Source organism: Triturus cristatus, chromosome 9 (genome assembly GCF_964204655.1).
Source record: "Triturus cristatus chromosome 9, aTriCri1.1, whole genome shotgun sequence".
NCBI classification, from domain to species: Eukaryota; Metazoa; Chordata; class Amphibia; order Caudata; family Salamandridae; genus Triturus; species Triturus cristatus.
The window spans coordinates 1,145,318,266-1,145,336,848 of record NC_140592.1 but is presented as its reverse complement, the minus strand read 5'-3'; the positions used below and the strand labels follow the sequence as shown (position 1 = coordinate 1,145,336,848).

Here is an 18,583-nt window from a genome sequence, read left to right as displayed (position 1 = left end):
CAGTCAGTGAAGAGTGTCCGGTGGATCCCAAGGCTGGGATCAAGAAGAGAAGAAACCTGCAAGCAGAAGGGACAGAGTCAAGGTCACTAGCCAGTGACCACGTGGAACCAGGAAGGAACCAGGCGATGTCGTGAAGAGTTGCAGGTGAAGGTGAAGCTTGTCGCTGCAGCCAGGAGGACCAGGAAGCGTCGAGGACGACCAGGACCAGGAGGCGAGCTGTCCCACGAAGGCTCTTGCTGTCGGCGGCGTCGAAGTTGGACTAGGACTCACCAAGCCTTGGCAAGCGGAACCCACGAAGAACAAAGGACTTGCTTCTGGTGCAGACCAGGAAGGTCTGGGGTGCTTCTTCTTTGCAGAGAAGCGGGAGCCAGTCTGGAGGAGCCAAACCAGCGCAGAAGATTTCAGGGTGCATCGTCACAGAGGCCACTAGCCAGCGGGCAAGCAACCGGACAGACGCGGCAAGCAGGAAAATGCTGAAGGGCCCCACGCAGGACTCGTGGAGTGTGGGGGGCTGATCTTCGGTGCAGATGGTGCTTGGGGTTGGGGCTTCTCAATCCCCGGTGCACAACTTCGAGGGTACCTCAGAAGCTGCGCTGTAAGTTACTAGCCACTTTTTCCAGGTAGCCGGTCCCACGTCGCTCGTCGCCTCCACGGATCTCAGCTCTGCTGCAGATGTGGATGAGGGTCGGAGAAGTCTGGAAGTCAAGGCTCTGGTCGGGCTCTGCAGTCGGTTCCTCGTAGAACGGTCGCAAAGCAAAGGGTAGTCTCTTGATGGTGCCTGTTTGCACAGGGTAGCCACTCCTTGGCTACAAGGGAGATTCTTCAGTCTTCTTCTTTCGTCGAATGTCGAAGGTCCAGAGTTTCTGTTCAGTTTTGCAGGTTCAGGATAATCTAAAGTCTTGAGGCCCAACTCCCACTCTTATACTAATCTGGGGGGCTGGGATACCTGCTAGGTCACGCCTTATGGGTGGGACCTGGGAGGGGGTGGTTACACCCACTTCCCTTTGTCCAGTTTCACGCCAGAGCTGGGGCTGGAGTGCCCCAGCGCCGGTTTGAACTGGACTATGCAAGGAACACCTTGTGTGCCCCAGGCATGTCTCATTCCTTTCAGCCCACCCTGCCCCAATACACTAAAGGCTGTCTGGGGAGGTGCTAGCACCTCCCCAAGCAGGAAACCTATTGTCCAGGCCTCCCTGGCTGGGATCACTCCCAGCAGCAGGAGGTCAGACTTGTGTCTGTGGCAGCAGTATCCATTTTGTGATGCTGAGGCTTTGGTTAGAGTTAAACAGCAAAGTAGGATTTTAACATGTCTCTCCCTCTAGAAGGGGGGAATAATATCCTCATCACCAGAAATGGTATGGGGGTATTATTCCAAAGTGTTAGACACCTTACACGACATGTTTTGATAAAGCCAAACCATAGTTACCATAACCGTTTAAGATTATAAGGCACTTTAAGAGTATATGGTAGGCTATATCATAGAACAGCTATAAGGACATGGTTCCGAAAGCTGCAGACAGGCTCAGCTCATGCTAGAGCACCATCTCACATGTTACCAAGCACTCTGCCTCCAGGATTGTTTAGGCCTGCCATAGGAGTGACTGATAGGTACACATGTGTCTATATATAAGGGTAGATATAGGCATACTATATCTAAGCAAGGGGTGATTACACGACCTTGCCCCAGCTGAGTGATCAGCCAGTTGTGTCTGATTGGAAGGCCAGACCAGGGGTGGCATAATACATGCTGCAGCCCCTGGGAGGCCTAGGGTACACCTATGCCCTGGGTACCTAGGGTACACTGTACAGGGTCCAATAAGGTGATCCTTACCAATTGGTTATGTACCTAGGGTACATGGGGTCCATTTTAAAGAGAGAGCAGACAGCCTGAGACCCTGAATGGCAGGATCTCAGGCCAACTAAGTCGAAAAACCAGCTAGACACTAGGCAAAAAGTTGGGGGTAACCATAGTCAGATATCCACCTTCCTACAGGAGGCAGCTAGCAAACTATCTTCCAGGGAATTTATATACAAAGTAAATAGCAAAGGGGCAAGAATACACCCCTGGCGTACCCCTCTACCAGATTTAAAGCTAGCAGTGCATTTCCCCTCCTTAGTCATCCTAATTGAGGCCTTCAGGTCTTTGTGTAGTTCTGCCATAAAATACACGAGGGGCTTGTCCAAGCCTAACTCTATGAGTATCGACCAAAGCTTAGACCTGTTAACCAGGTCGAAAGCCGTAGACAGGTCCATAAAACCTGCATAAATCGATCCCTCAGGTGTACTTTGCGATAATTAAATATAAATTCAGGCATTGGTCCTCTGTACCCCTCCCTGATCTAAACCCATACTGGGCGTTAGAGATAACCCCTTTGTCAGTTGCCCAGTTATTTATCCTGGCCAGGATAACTTTTCCCAAAATTTTGAACGAGGAATCTAACAGGGATATAGGTCGATAGCATCTAGGATCACCCCTTTGACCCTTCTTGAACACAGGGATTATAATAGACTGGGACCATGATTTCGGTGGGGCTACTGAAGATGCAGAGTTAAAAAAATTTAACAAAACTTTGGCCCAGTACTTGGGATTAGCCTTGTACATGTCCGTAGGCACCCCATCCGGACCTGGTGCCTTACGACCGGCCGAGCCCTCAATTGCTTTCTCCACCTCTTCGATGGAAAAAATGATAGGAGGGAGGGGAGAGCTAGAAATTGGGATCTTAAATACTTCCTGCTCAAGATTACTCCCATAAATATTTTCAAAGTGGGCTAGCCAGTCTTCCTCCGGAATATTTAATTCCAACGCCATGTTCTGGGAACCGGATAAAAAAGGAGAATTAATAATTTCCCAGAATTTGGAACTATTTTTCAGGGTAGCGTTATCCATTAGGGCTACCCAAGCTTCTTCTTTTATTTCCCTCTTCCGTGTCATTATTACTTAAGAGTATGCTTTCCTTAACTGCGTGACCAATCCTTTGTTCCTTGGTTTTTCATTAAGGGCTTTTTTAAGTTGTGTTAAAGCTGAAGTACAGCTATGATTGAAACAACCTTGGACAGTTTTGGGTTTAACAGGGCCTCCTTTGGTGGTAAGTTCCGTAGCTACTTGAGAACAAATGGTTTCAAAGGCCATAATTATATCTTTGTCATAAGAAGATGGGTCGGTACATGTATTTAATTCGAAACCAACCTTTGAGACAATTAAATTAAAAAAATCTTCAGGGATAACCTTGGACCATTGTAATCTCCTCCCTTGATCTTTAGGATTCACCGAAACCACCACAGGAGTCAAGTTACGTTTATCTATAATTGGAAAAACATTGGCCAAGATCAATATCACCGGGTTGTGATCGCTAAAACAGGAGCGCTGGGCGTTATAAAAAAGTACATAATTTAAAAGCCCTGCTGATAAAAATATATAGTCAATTATGGTTTCCCTATCCCTAGCAACATAGGTGGGGACACGAGAATGCATATCCCGAAATCCAACCTCATAGAGATCGGAATTTGCCAAAAGGGACTCCATGGCAACCCCTTTAGAACTATGTTCAACGTGTTGGGGGTTTGAAAATTCAGGGCCATCCTTATCTCTATAGTGACAATTAACATTGCATAAATGAACATTAAAATCACCCATCAAAATATAATGGCAAAAAGTGGTATGATTGTCCTTATAGGATTTTAAAAATTCGGTCAGCCAGAGGATATGCTCGTTAGGGGACTCTTCTTGCTGGGAATTATAGCAGTTGATTAACAAAAACTTAACATCATTTGCCAAACTAACTTCCAAAATAAGACAATTATAGGAAGTACTTACAACCTTCTTGACACAGCCCAAAATATTTACAGTAACGAGGAACATAAGGCCTCCCCTATCTCTTCCCGCATTAGAACTCTGGGCCGGAAATAAGAGGTATAGCCATCCATCCAGAAGTCACAGTCCTTGTCCCAAGTCTCTTGAAGGGCAATGATGTCATATAGTTGTAAAGTATCTAACCAACCACGGTCACTCTTCTTTGACCGTAAACCCGCAATATTCCAACTCATAAATTTTATGGTTTCACCTGAATTAGAAACAATATTAACGGAGTTTGATTGTGAGGTTTCATGGTGCATTAGGGTTTCAGCATTTACCACACCAGCGCTCCCCTGAATTACAGAATCCTCCTGTCAATCACAGGTGTCTAGGCCTGAGAGTGCCTCACATCTATTTCGGGTAATAATGTTATGGTCTTCCCTACAAAAAGTTGCCCTATTGTCCCACTGGGGTTCTGGAAACCTCTGGGGGGCCCTAGCTAGAACGGGTTTTGACACCACTCTGTTCCGGAAACTCCCATAACATTTGTAGAAATAACCCAACGAGCGCGCACACACACTAGTGTTTTCAGTTGTCAAGGAAGCTGCACGTATCAGGACTGTATTAACATGTTGTGGGGATCTAAAATTAACTATAACACAGTCCCCAATGCAGCCTTTCTGGGACGGACCAACCCACTTAGTCCTTCTGGTGGAAATAATTTGATCATGAAGATGTACTGGGAAGCCACATCTTCTATTGAGCCAAGCTATAGTTTTGTTTTTTAGCGACTCGTGTGTTTCCTCACCAGAATGGGCGTGCAGATTTCCTAGGACGGGCACATTAGTCAAGACGACCACATAAGGAGCACACTCGGGGGGAAGATTAGTAAAACCAGAGGAAGTTCCAAATCTAGAAATAGAAGTACCATCCTGTCTCACAGAGGGTAGCTTAACTGGAATAGTGGGAGGTGGAGGGTCAGAACAAGCAGGAACTGGAAATGCGGGTGCCTGGGAAGGTGGTAACGGAGATTTTATAACATTATCATCAATGACCCCAACACAGCCAGTATCTGGCGACTTAGATTCCCCACTACGTAGCAAAAGTTTCGCTACCAGTTCACCAAGCCTCTGTACTTCCTTGTTGGAATTTTTTAATTGGAGCAGTAAGGATTGCGTATGCTTGGCTAACAGGGTCTCAAATTTAGCCTCAAGAGTAGCTATTAGTGACGCAAATTGGACTGGGTCTAGAGTATTACCACCAAGTCTACTTATTTCCTGTGGACCAGACCCCGAAGCAGTATTATTTTGAACTTTGTGTAAAGCTTCTGCTCTTTTTTTGACAGGCCTCCCCCCCCCCTTTTATTTAAAAGTTTCCTACAAGCTCTTACTGGTCTTGGGCTAGGGAGAACCTCCTCAGTAGCATCGGAGGCCAAATCCTGAGGATCGAAACATTCCTCCGAGTTTTCAAATAGAACCTGGCCTTCTATCGATGCAACTGGGCTAACACATACACTAATATTATCGTCAAAAGGGTTTACAACCACAGGTATACATGTGGTATCAGGCAGAACGGAGGGGCCCCCCTTCCCAAGTGAAAGCCTACGATCATTATTAATTTTATTGACCATTTTCACTAAATAATTATCCATAGGGCCGGCCACAACTGTACCCGAATCCGGTTTGTTGCTCGACATAGTCAGAACACAAATCTAACAAAAATGTCAACTCCAAAAACGAGTAGGTATATACTGCCCCCAGTCAAAGTTCTCATTAAGATATCGTAACTATATATCACGCAAGTCCACAAGCATCTAGTTCCTCACGACGAAGGGTTAACAGCAAACTCACGTGTCTTGGGCTCATGAATGAAGTCACAAGAGTCATGGCCCAGCCCTGCCACGGTCTGCCCCGGACGGCCACAGACGTTCCCGCCCTTGTCCCGGGCTTCTCCCGGCACCCGCCCGCGCGCGTCCCGTGACGCGGGGGAAGCAGCAATCTTTTATGCGCCTCCGGGCGCTTCGATGTCGTCAGGGAGCGCCGGGGCACCTGGGAGTTGAAGTTTTCCCCGCTCCGGGCAGCGCGACGAAGTGGCAGCCCACGGCCAGCGAGGGAGCACCAACAGAGCACCACCAAAGCCAGCGGCGCAACAGGGAGGGCAAGGACGGCACCCCCGTCAAGGAGCAGGAGCAGGACAGTCCGGTAGGTTTTTCTGTTTTCGCGCTTTCCCGCCCCACCAAGGAAGCAGCAATCTTTTATGCGCCTCCGGGCGCTTCGATGTCGTCAGGGAGCGCCGGGGCACCTGGGAGTTGAAGTTTTCCCCGCTCCGGGCAGCGCGACGAAGTGGCAGCCCACGGCCAGCGAGGGAGCACCAACAGAGCACCACCAAAGCCAGCGGCGCAACAGGGAGGGCAAGGACGGCACCCCCGTCAAGGAGCAGGAGCAGGACAGTCCGGTAGGTTTTTCTGTTTTCGCGCTTTCCCCTAAACCTCCAGTGTACAGTATCAGAGTGATCATTGACAAAAAGGACAATAGGAAAAGTTCAACACAAAACCCCTTCTTCTAGTAGTTTCTAAAATCATAGTCAATAAATGAGGAAGACTGCTGGTCCTCTAGCCAGACCAGCACTCACAGTACAATTCCCAAGCCCAAGCACAAAATTTAGCAAACCATTTCTGATGAATATGTTGTCATGATGGAAATGTTCTAGTGGTTGGTGCACCCATTGGGACCAGTGGTTCTCAGTGTCAGCTGTGCAACTGGCATTTAGGGTTATGGTCCAATTGCATCTTTAAACTGGGATATTTCTGGAACTGTAAGGTTCACAGAGATGGTTGAAAGGATTACAAAATCAGGGCCACATTACATTGCTTTTAGAACACCATTAGAATGCAAAGGGTGTAGGTAGAAGTCCCAGTTTCCATTTAATGCTGGAAATGGAGTGAAACAGGCTCCTGCAAAGTCAAGCAGAGATACAGGAGGTTCAAAGTGGCTCAGAATCCAGCACCTATGTATGTGATGATGTTAGGCCTTCACCATAATTTTCAAAGGGATCCTGAAACATAATCATGAAGAGAAAACCAACATATTTTGCAATATGATTCCACGTTTATTTTCCCAAACAGGGAATATGCTACTCAAGTAAGAGGGGGCCCTTCACGTCCTCTCTTTGATGGTGATGGCTTCTGGATACCAGAGAGCTCTGTATATGCTGGAGATTATGGCAAATGTATTATAAAGAGACTATAATAGTTGGTGGCAGTATGTTTTTCCTGCTGGTAGTGCATGATATGCAGGCTAAGGCCATTTGTGCATTTATAGTGTAAATATAGCTGGTGAGGAACAGGAACCAGAATGTGCCCTCCTTTTGACTGCGGCATATGCCAAGCACAGTTCTTGATTCAGATGCCGCTTCTAATCACCAGCTCCTAATGACTTCGGATAAAGGAGCGTGTAAAAAAGGAAGTGATGCGCAAGTGCTAACTGTAATTTCCTGGCTCAGGTGGAGGACTGGATCCAGGAGCGCATGCAGCAGCTGGAAGACACGGCACAGCAGGGGTTCAGTGACCTGCAGGGAAAGCTGAAGGTGCTGCAGAAGCATCAGGTCTTTGAGGCAGAGATCCTGGCACATGAGAAGACCATCACAGACGTCACTGAGGTAACCACAGAGCTTCTTTGAGAGAGTACACCTCTCCCACACCAGTTAGCTGTCCCTTCCCCAGGTATGCCTTCTTAGCACTTATGCAGGAAAAGCAAGTACATGAATGTTACCCAAAGCATGCTAACTACTGTCAAATTGGCATGCAAGATAGGGGGCAGAGAAACAGTGATGGGTGAAGAAGGACAGCATGAGAGGAGGGAGAGAGAGAAAGAGAGACAGAGCAAGAGAAATCGAGCCTATAATAAGTGGATCGAAAGGGCACGGAAAGACAAATAGAAAGATGGAGTGATGAGAGTCAGAAAGAAATGACAAGTAGTCAGATAGTATGCAGATAGACAGCGAGTCAGTGATGATTAGTATGACAGTATGTTTACGGATCGAGAGTGAGTAATAAACATGAGAACTGAGTTAAGCTAGAGAGACAACCATTGAGAGAAGGACAGGATGAGAAGAAACAAAAAGAATGTGGCGGTTGTTGGGACAAGAAGTGGAGAGACAGTGTGTCAGTAATAAAATCAAGTAGTAAGACAGTGATAGAGAGACAGACAGTGTCAAAGAGAGTGGCATGATGAACAGAGACTGTGCGATTATTAAAGGGGCAGGACGAAAACATAATGTAGGTAAGTAGGTGATACAGGAGCATCTTCCCACGTTTTACAAGGAGGGACATTCTACGCAAGCGTATACACTGTAACAGTCCAATGACCGGTGTGTTTTGAATATCTGGAGGTTATTGATGACTGAAGGTTAAGCATAAATGTGGGAGACTGGTGGCAGCATCCATATGGTTGTTGATTATTGGATTTACTGGAAAGGTTGTTAGGCAGATGGCTCTTGTCCTGATGAGACCCACATATTGGGTACATTAGGCCTAAACGTTAACAAGATTTCAGGGTTGTCTTTGGAAAATTTCCATCTGCACTAATTTCAAGTAACCATAGTATTATGACAATGCAATAATATAATACAATGTTTTTTATAGCAAGTGCTTCTTGTGTGCATCTGTTGCATTTAGTTAAATTGTGAGATTAATTCAGACAGGTTAAATGTAGATAATATACGTGTTGAAAACAATCCCACAGAACCATTGTGCTTTATTCTAGCAATGGAGATTAGCCTTTTCTCCTGCCACCATGTTTGAGCCAGGAATATGATATGCAGTTCACTGATCTTTTCTTTGACTTGGCAAGTGGATGGAGCTGAGAGTGTTTTTTTTCTTTCTTTCTTTCTTTCTTCCTAGAAAGGGGAATCCCTAATATCACAGCGCCACCCAAAGACAGCAGACATAAGCCGAAAGAGCCGTATTTTGCAAGAGCACTGGGAGAAGCTGAAGAGAGCTGTCGCCACTCGTGGGAAGATGCTGGAGGACAGTCGAGACTTCCTAGAGTTCCTGCAGAAAGTGGACCAGATTGAAGCATGGATTAGGGAGAAGGTATGTGGAGGTGATGACTTGTGCTTCAACATTAGGTCAACAGCCAGAGAGGATTAATTACGAATGTTCTCTCGTAGGGAATCTCCATTGATAGTCATAAGCTTTTGAATAGTTCTGCCCATGTGCGTGATGCCGGAGCACTTCTTCATAGAATATCTTCTGAAGTATAGACATTCGCCATTCTTCAGGAAGGCCTGCAGAAACACTTAAGAAAGAACAGAATGTGCAGCCTAGAACACAGCCCACATTGGAAAAATTCTTTAGATTGCATTGTCTTAAGTCTGTCTTAAGTTTGTCTTAAGTTTGTCTTAAGTCTGTCTTAAGTCTGTCTTAAGTCTGTCTTAAGTCTGTCTTAAGTTTGTCTTAAGACAAACTTAAGACAAAATCCTAACTTCTGTGAATACCAAAAGTAGTAAGTTTAGGATTTTGTCTTAAGTTAGTTCTGTGAATCGGCCCGTAGTCCTCTGCTACATCTGCTGGACGACAATACTCCCTGACTCTCTCTGATTCTCCACCACCTTGCATCTCTCCGGTGGATGACATCACCACGTTCCAGGAGGTTCTGATTAGAGGTGCTGCAAAACTTAACATTCAGATGCTGGTACCCACTTCTACCGCATCTGTTATCTTTGAAACTCAACACCAGCAGTCAGCCTCAAGACCTCTCCTTCCATTGGTTCCAGGTCTTTTGGAGCCACCAATGGAACTGTTTATTACCCCAGCCTCAACCAAACCAGCTCCTTCGAGGCTACAGAAAAATATAGACCTCCTGAGCAAGATCCTCTTTTTCTCAGAGCAGATCCACCTTCTGGCTCTGTGGCCATTCTGGCGGCCAAGAAGCAACATTCTACCACCTCGGCTTCTTTAGTCCCTCCTGAGAAGGAGGGCAAAAATGGGACTCTGTATGTCGCAAGGTATGTAACACAGCCGTAACCTCCATGAAAGTAGCCAGTGCTATTGCCCTTCTGGGTCGATATGATAGAGCGCTCTGGGACTCTTTACAGCAATTTGCAGGCAATCTTCACAGGGACAAAAGGGAAGGCTTCCTAGAGATAGTAAATGAAGGCCTTTTGGTGTCCAACCAAGTCATCAGCGCTGCAGCAGACTACTCTCTGTTAGCGGCCCATGAATATGGTCATAGCATTGCCTTAAGGTGGCATTCCTGGCTCCACCTCACTTTGTTGAAACTAGAGTAACAGCAAAAGATTTTAAATCTTCCTTTCTCAGGGTCTATCCTCTTCGGCAGCCACACTAACAACGAGATGGCTCACATAAAATCTGAAATGGAGACTCTGAAGGCCTTCGGCCTGGAAAGACCCAAAGATCAAAGGTGTTTCTTCAGGCCTTACTAACACCGATTTTGCCCTCAGAGGGTGCAAACCCCTCAATGGTATCAGAGTCGTCAATATCCACAACACACTTGCACACCCTCTGCATTCATGCGTGGAGATTGACCGGTGATAGTTGACTCCTTTAGACCTTCCCCGGCGGTCTGTGATGCTATTCTAGCTGCCAAGTATCAATCCACCAAGGCGGTATATGCCTGCCATTGGGAAAACTTTGTGGCAGTTGTGCATTCAGAAACATTGACCCCTTTCTGTACCCTTATCCCAAGTTCTCCTATTTGTTCTTTGTCTAGCCCAGCAGGGCTATGCTTTGGGCGCAGTTAAAGGTTATCTGGCTGCCATTTTGTTATTCTTTCGGTTGGCGGACCAACCTTCTCTGTTCAAGTCACCCGTTGTGACTAGGTTCCTGAAAGGATTACAATACATTTTCCTCCCAAGCCATTCATCATGCCCCGGTGGGCTCTTAACCTGGTTCTTATCTTGCTTATGTGCGCGCCCTTTGAGACACTTCACAACAGTCCACTTCGCTTTCTGACAACCAAAACGGACTTTCTAATGGCAATTGTATCAGCCAGGCGGGTCAGCGAACCTCAGGCCCTCTATGTACATCCACCTTACACCACCTTTTACCCAGAGAAGCTGGTTCTGAGGATCCGTGCCTCTTTCCTCCAGAAGGTTGTGACCCCCTTTCATGTAGGGCAAAACATCGCTACACCTACCTTTTTTGCTTCATCTAACACTTCTAAAGAAAAGGAAGGACTCCACAGTCGGGTTCCAAAAAGAGCATTGTTGTTCTACCTTGATCGCACAAGAGCGGTGGACAGTCAACTCTTTGACGGTATGTTGGAGCTATGGGAAGGCAGTAAAGAAGCAGACCATCCGATGGATAGTGCTTTGCATTAAAATGTACTACCCATTGGCCCAAATCAACCACTTGAGGGCTTGCATGCTCATTCTATCAGGGCTATGGTTGGGACCACTGTGTTAACTCGCAGAATCTCTGTCCCGGACATTTGTCAGATGGCAAAGTGAACGCTGTTACAAACGTTCACAAAGCAGATTCCATACTGTCCCACCCATCCTTCCCGGTCTGTGAACTGATTAATTAGGGTCACCCTTCTCAGGGCATTAGCAATCCATGCCAGTATGTCAGCATTCTTCGTGGCTCCGCACTTCTGGCGTGGAAAGACACGAAAAGAAACTGACATCAGCGTGCTGGGGTGGCACCTATATAGGCAGTGCACATGTCACTTCCAGCATGGATGACAATGCAAAGCCAAACGATGCCACCTACCGGTGCACAGGGGTACTGCTTGAAAATATCTGGATTCATTCTGATGCCTGGGAAATATTCTAAGATAAGGAATCTGCAGCTAGATAGAGTCTCTACCCGATAAGGCGTTACCGAAGGTAAGTAACTTGTTTGTCTGCCTCCTAGATGACCTGCTCTCCACCCTGTTTCCCCCACCATCACTTCCCCGTTAGTGACAGAAACCAATTCTCAAAGGGCCTGGGTGAAGGTGGGGAATTGACAAACTGCGAACAGGCCAAGAGGTAATAATACAGAGTCAGGGGACGAGTGCAGTGGGAGGTTGAACTCCCTCATTAGTTCAAACAGAAAATGGAATACAAACTGACTGTGATGCACTCAAAGTTCTTTGTGCATGGTTAACTCCAAAAGCAAAAGAATAGGAACGCTAAATTTATTAATAAGCAAACTGGAAGCCATTTTGGTGGTCGAAGTGATTTTGAGTGAAGTAATCATATGGAAGGCCTTTAAAGAACTGTCACATTCTGATATGTAATAATCTCTACAGATTCAATGGGGCTTCTCCACACCATACTAGCTTCCCACGTTTGTTTTATTCCACCCTATCTAATGGGCCTTCCGTGTGAACACCTATGTACCAGATCTTGTGATGATGATGGATATTTACAAAACACAAACTGAGTACCCTGGGAGGGTGTCCTGGTACTCAGTACCTGTATGTAGGTTATCATTGCTAGAAAAGCCAGGTTTTCAAGCTCTTACTGAATTTGCAGAGGTTTGATTCTGCCCTAAGACTATTCCACTACGTAGGAGCTAGCAAGGCAAAGCCCCACCTCCAGTGGTTAATTTGTATAAAAAAATAAAATACAAAATGAGTGCCAGCGCCGAAAGCTGTGCTCAGAAGCCTGCTGCTGGCACAATTAAATGTCAGCTTGCCCAATGCCTCTTTAATGCACTAACAGACACATCTTTTCCCCTTTATCTCACTCTTAAAAGGGCCTCCTTTCTCCCTTTGTGTCAGTTTTTCCGTCTTTCTCTTCCTTCTTCTTTCCCGTTTGTTTGATTTTCCCTCTTTTGCTCTGAAGAAATATCTGATTAGAGAAAATAAATAATGGTCCCCAAAATTGAGTGCTGGTGGCCCCCACTTGCAACCACCGGCTCAAATTAGGCACTGCCTACCTCCCTTTCTCTGCTGTTTATATCTGGGAACAGTTAGCAGCAGGGCCTCTCTCAATCTCAGTACCCTACTTGGAATGTATCGTTTAACCTTACTGGACAGACTCGTTGGCCTCATGCTCGATGGTCCAGGAAGACTTCTTGAAGCTCACTCTCTGGCTCATTGGCAGGCAGTGCAACTCTGGTAGTAGCCGAGACCAAATCAAATGACCTTCTTCTTCTTCTTATACTCGAAGCTGCCCAGTTTTGAAGTCTTTGGAGTCGTGCCAGGGTTTTGGCGGGAAGACCTAGATATAAGGCATTGCAGTAGTCCAGTTGTGATAAAAATCAATGCCTGCATCTCAAGCATATAGTTTTGCTTAGCTTATAGGGGAGCACTTTCCGCAGTAACCTTAGGTGCAAAAAACATGACGCCAAAACCAGGGCAGTTTGTTTATTTATTATTTAACTCCGAGTCAATAGTAACTCCTAGGTTCTTTGCCCTCTGATACTGGATCTGGCGCATCGCCTAGATCTTTGGGCCACTGGTCAGGTTTATGCATTATAGATAGGGGACCGAAGCAGCTTACGTCGTTGTTGTCTCCATTCAACTCTAGTGCATTAGTGCACTTTCATTTCTTGACTTCCTGCATGCAATCCTGGAAGTTCCCTGCCGACTTTCTTAATTCAGTCACCAATACTACAGTCTGGGTATCATCTGGGTAAAAACCAGTGGTAGCTCAACTTCCAGTGTCAGGTAGCCGGGGGTGAGATGAAGAGTTGAAATAGGGTGCTGCTTATGATGGAACCCTGATCAAAGCTCTCTGATTTGAAGAACCTGCGGCTATCCTATCATTTTGGGTTTGGTTATTTGAAAAGATGAAAGTCATTTTAGGGCATTTCCCCGCACTCCCATAGAATTGAGTCTTTGAGTCAGTGTTGGATGGGACACTGTGTTGAATACAGCACTAAAATCTAGTCGTACCAGTGCTGCACTTTGACCATTTTTGAAAGATTTCTTGTATCATCTCATACAGTTACTAGCGCAGTCTCCGCACTATATAACGGTCTTAAACCGATACGCGCTTTGTACAATAAGTTATTTGTTTTAATATGGCTGACCAGTGGTCTGTTTATTTCCTTCTCACTTTTTTTTGCTGAAAAACTCAGACGAGAGACAGGCCTGTAAATAGAAAGCTGTCGTGGATCAGCATTTTTTTTTTTTAAATAGGAAGGATTTGAGCTTCTTCCTATATTTGTGGCCAGGAACATGAGACAATTGATTCATTGCATAGGTCTGTTATTACAGGTGCTAGCAGCTCAGCTGCCAAATCAAAGCAAGAAGCTGGGCAGGGGTCCAGTGGTTCGCCCGATTGAAGTTTTAACATCATGGTATAAACTTCCTTGTATTGTAATAGCTCGAAGTCTGTTGGTGTGGAGGCTAGGTTCGCTGATTTTCTATCTCAGCCTTAGACGTCATTACTTTAAAGCTGGAGCTGGTTTTATGAATCTTATTTCGAAAGAATATTGAAAAGGCTTCACATAGATTATCTGAAACTGGTAGATCGATGCATATGAAGGAAGCTAAGCACATGTTTTTACTGTGTCAATCACATCTCTGTCAGAGTTTTCTGCTGCTACTATTTTTATTTTAGTTTATTTTCGCTGACTTGCATAATCTCTTATGTAGCTTTAATTCCTAAATGCAAATCTGAGTCCAAAGAAATTCATTCAACAGTCGTCAGTGTGTCAATCTTTTCTTTAATCGGTCATAACTTCTTGCACCAGTCAGCCAACACGTGTTTCGTCTTCGGGTACAGTCATCCACAACTTCCTCAGGGCTGTATAAATTTCGTAACGATGCGTATAGACCATATAGCGTACTGATGTCTGCAGTAAAATCAAATTAACACCTCTTGAGTACAACCCGGCAGCGTCCTAACTCCAATCCATCGTATACATGCGGCGTCTACCTCCAATCCAGTGTGTACACACTGGATTGGAGTTAGGACGCTGTTGGCTCGTATTTGATTGGTGTTAGTTTGATTTTACTGCAGACATCAGTACTCTATATGGTCTATACAAAGAATTTATGAAAAATTAACGACCTCCAAAGATTCCTTTTAGGTCCTGGTTGTAGTCAATTCTAGAAATTGAATAGGCCTATAGTTACTATGGTGAGTAAATTTGGCTTTCCCAGAATGCACCTCAAGGTTTTAAAAAAAAACAGGCAGATATGTTTTACTAACTCCTGCTAATACTCAAGTTTTACCCCTGTACCAGGGGTACCCAGCCATGTCACCTAACCTGGGCCAGTTCAAGGATTATTGATGAATCGCATCAATGTTTGATGCATTAAGACACAATCGGGCTTCACCTTCTCTTCCTTGTGCACCCTTTATTTTTGTCTAGTACTGTCATTCCCTTAGCAAAATCTCCTTTGACACACATAAGGATTTAAAGTTTGTGGAGGGTTGCCCCGTCAAAAACTTGACAGCTATCCAATCCAATCTATTACAAGTGCCATAAAATATAGCGCACTTGTATTAAGACTTGGATGACCAGGCGTCCCGGGCTTGACGGGACAGTCCTGTTTATCATGAGCTGTTTTAGCAGATTTCTACAAATTTAACACGTCTCGGTTTTTAGAGAGGGAGACACGCTTTAATGTGTTCCAAGGCAGAATCAGGTAGCAGCTTGTATGAGAAAGCAATTTAGTTAACAAGTATGAAACTGGGTTGAAAAGTTGCATTGAACTTATTTGCTTAGTGCCTCGTTTTCTGTTTATCTATGTTCATGTTTCATTCAGTGCCCATAGCTTGATGTAAAATTGTAGTCCCTTTTCACATTTTTTGCAAAATGTCCGTTTTCGGTTTGCAAAATGTGGGAACCCTGAATAAGGTAGATGTGATATATCACGTTTGTGACAGAGTAGCCCATCTGCCAAACTCTATATCAGGCCCCAAGTTAGTTGCTGATCGGTCTTTAGATGCTGGTGTGTGTTGACAGGCGGGACTGGAGGCAAATTGTGACGCTTTGTATACAGCATGGTCAACCCTCATCCCAGTGGTTTGTTGTAATATGAGGCTCTGTTTTCTTGCTGCAGGAGGTGATGATCACTGTTGGAGATGTTGGAGAGGACTACGAGCATTGCCAACAGCTGATGAAGAAATTGAGCGAGTTCCGAGGAGCCGGATCTCGAACGGTGAGGAACCTGGATCGCAAGCTTGCCCTCTTTGATGTACCTTTGTGCCTCCCTGTTCTAGCTTCTCTGTCTTTCTGCCTGTCTGTGTGTCTCCCTGGTGAAGTTTCCACCTAGGGGGAACTCCTCCTTCGAGGTCAATATGGAAGGACGGACACTGTGTGCAGTCTTGATCTTTCTTGTGATCTTCTAAAGCCTGCTGGGTGTTGGGTCCTGCTTTGCATTGATAGAACTAATTATACTAACTCACCTGTTATAAGCGAAAAGTTCAGGACTAGAGGCAGTGTCCTTGCTGACCTGGAGTGAGGATCCCCTATTTCCATCTCGCCAGTTTCGAATAGCTTCCTAAGGATCTGGCTACAGCATATGGGGTTTTTATGTTGAACTATATATGTGCAGCAGAAACAAGTGAACTGAGACTAATTAAAAAAAATACAAGCATCAACCACTAACCAAAATCAAGAGGTAAATGGAATTAAGTGGAGTTTTTTTTTTTAAAGTAGATTATTATATGTATAAAAAAGCATATTCTTCGAACTTGGTCCAGTTGAAAACATTTGTTGAAGTTCAGCTGTAATTTCTTTTTCTCCTTCACCTTTAGAGATCCTTAATGTGCAATCCATCTTACCGTTCTCTCTGTTTACATGTTTCCACTCTTTTCTACAAAACCCTCTCAGTTCTCGGTCTGCCCGTGGGCAGCCAAAGCCTCCATATTTCAGCCAAAGGTTATTAATGAGGCAAGTCATGGTCCAGGCCAAAAGAAACGTCTCCCAGCCCCATGCTCTCCCCTTAGCTGGTGTTGTTGCTGGCATGGTAACAAGGCCTGAAACATTCAGCCCCCATCCCCACGACTGGCAGGCGCTGAGCAACATTCATTTGAAGTTTGGAGCAGACAGAAGCAGAGGAAATGACCCACCAGAGACAAACAAAAAAAATCTGAAGGATTTAAATAGTCCAAACCATGCAATGCGATGCAGAGACATTTTCCATTCTGTTGCACAGAGTCCTGTTGAAAGGGAGCAGATGTTCGTGCTCTCGTAGGCAGGGCTCCATTACTGTTTCAAGGGTGGACACTTGGTGGGGGACTCCGCACATCTGCCAGGGGCTGCACGACATCTTTAAAATCGCCTGCTATTTGTGTACTTTTAGCCAACACTAATTTGAATGCTGGGATTTGTTAAAGAAAAAAAACTGTTTATTGTTTAATATACGGAACCAGGCAAAATAGACATGATACTTTGGTCGTTCGGTGTCAGCGGTTCGAAGGCCGTGCATCTCAAGGGCCTGCGGCTTCCCTCTTAGCATGTCTATCTTATCAAGGGCTCAGATGTTCCTGCCTGGAGGTATCTGGCTAGATCTCAACAAATTGAACGTCTAAGGTAGCCCTTTACCCTAAAGTATGCCGAATTGGGGTGCATGCTGGGATTTTTAAGGTCATTCTTCCATTGTTAAAAGTAAAACTACAAGTCCAAAAATCAAAGAGTTGTTGTAAAAACCCTTGGATTGGTTGTCACACATGGCATGTGGCCATTCAGTGCCTCTTTAGCCAGATACTGGTGTTGAGTTTGCTGTTGGTGAATTCAGGGCATAATGGCTCAGTAAGGCCCAGGATTGCGGGGTATTTCAACCCCTCGGGGAACTCGCCCCCACTCTGCCCAATGTCTTTGTATTGCTCTGAGGTGGTGAGATGAAATTGCATTTTAGGGGCCAATCACATTTTATAAATACATTTTGCACGGTGATCGGGTTCCTTTTACAACGCTGATTAGGGGAATGCCAGTTCAGTAATGTTGAAAATCAAATATTTACAAGCACGCGCCTTAGAACATTAGCAAAGAGCCTGGATTTACTCTGTAAATAAATATGTGCTATACTGGTTACTAAATCGGTCATAGATCGGTCTGGAAAACATTCTGACCCCATTTCTAACATTGCTCTCTCAGGCCAAACGTCACGCCCGGCGTGGTCAACGGCAAACATTCCCGCAGGGTTTCAGCCGCTCTGGATTGGCCAGCAGTGTGCAGACAGTCCGCCCGCCCAAGTGCCCACAAAATGTACCCTGTATGCAGGATTCGAAAACAACCGCAGCCTCTCTTAAGTGCCATGAAATGAGTGAACACTAAAACCTCGAGGGAAGGCTGAAAATCTGCATATTCCGTATAAACGGGTCCGACCAGTGTCTTGTATGTATTGGGAGGTCTGCGTCTGCCTTGTACAGATGTGCCAGGACAGAAGGCCTAGCCCACCCCTCTGGTAACGTGCTGAAAGCTACTGGGTCCAACTCTGATGAAGTTGCGTCAATAAGTGTGGTGCAGCGGCCAGGGCACCTGACTCCGGAACGCGGGGGCTCACGGTTCAATCTCGGGCACTGGCGGCAGGTTAGCCCAGCACCTTGTGACTCTGGGCAAAAGCTCCATTAATCTTCCCGACGTCCACCAGCGCTGGGACACCTCTCCGGAGCTAGCTGTGCACTTTACAAATGCTGGTATTATTAATAAAGTAAAATGGCATACTGAAGTTATGCTTAAAAATGTTACCACTCTATAAACTGTACACCTAGATCTGGAATACCGGTGTCTTCTGTCCTCAATCTGGAATTGGTTTTAGAATTATTTTCCTTTCAAAAATATGGGCTGTCTGGCTGTCTAGGGCAGTCCGTAGTCATAGTATTTATAAGGAAGTCACGTATGCCAGCATCAGACGTTTCTCCTCACCAGGTCCCCAG

The 18,583-nt window shown here is 45.5% G+C and overlaps 1 protein-coding gene across 1 annotated transcript in view; it reads left to right on the top strand.

The window, feature by feature from the left end:
- SPTBN5 (spectrin beta, non-erythrocytic 5) overlaps positions 1-18,583 on the top strand; it is a 1,776,766-nt gene that overhangs the window by 1,040,091 nt on the left and 718,092 nt on the right. Inside the window, exons 39-41 of the mRNA XM_085627084.1 lie at positions 7,295-7,450; positions 8,694-8,885; positions 15,763-15,861. Of these exons, the coding sequence (XP_085483210.1) occupies positions 7,295-7,450; positions 8,694-8,885; positions 15,763-15,861 (447 nt within the window). The remainder of the gene's footprint in view (positions 1-7,294; positions 7,451-8,693; positions 8,886-15,762; positions 15,862-18,583) is intronic.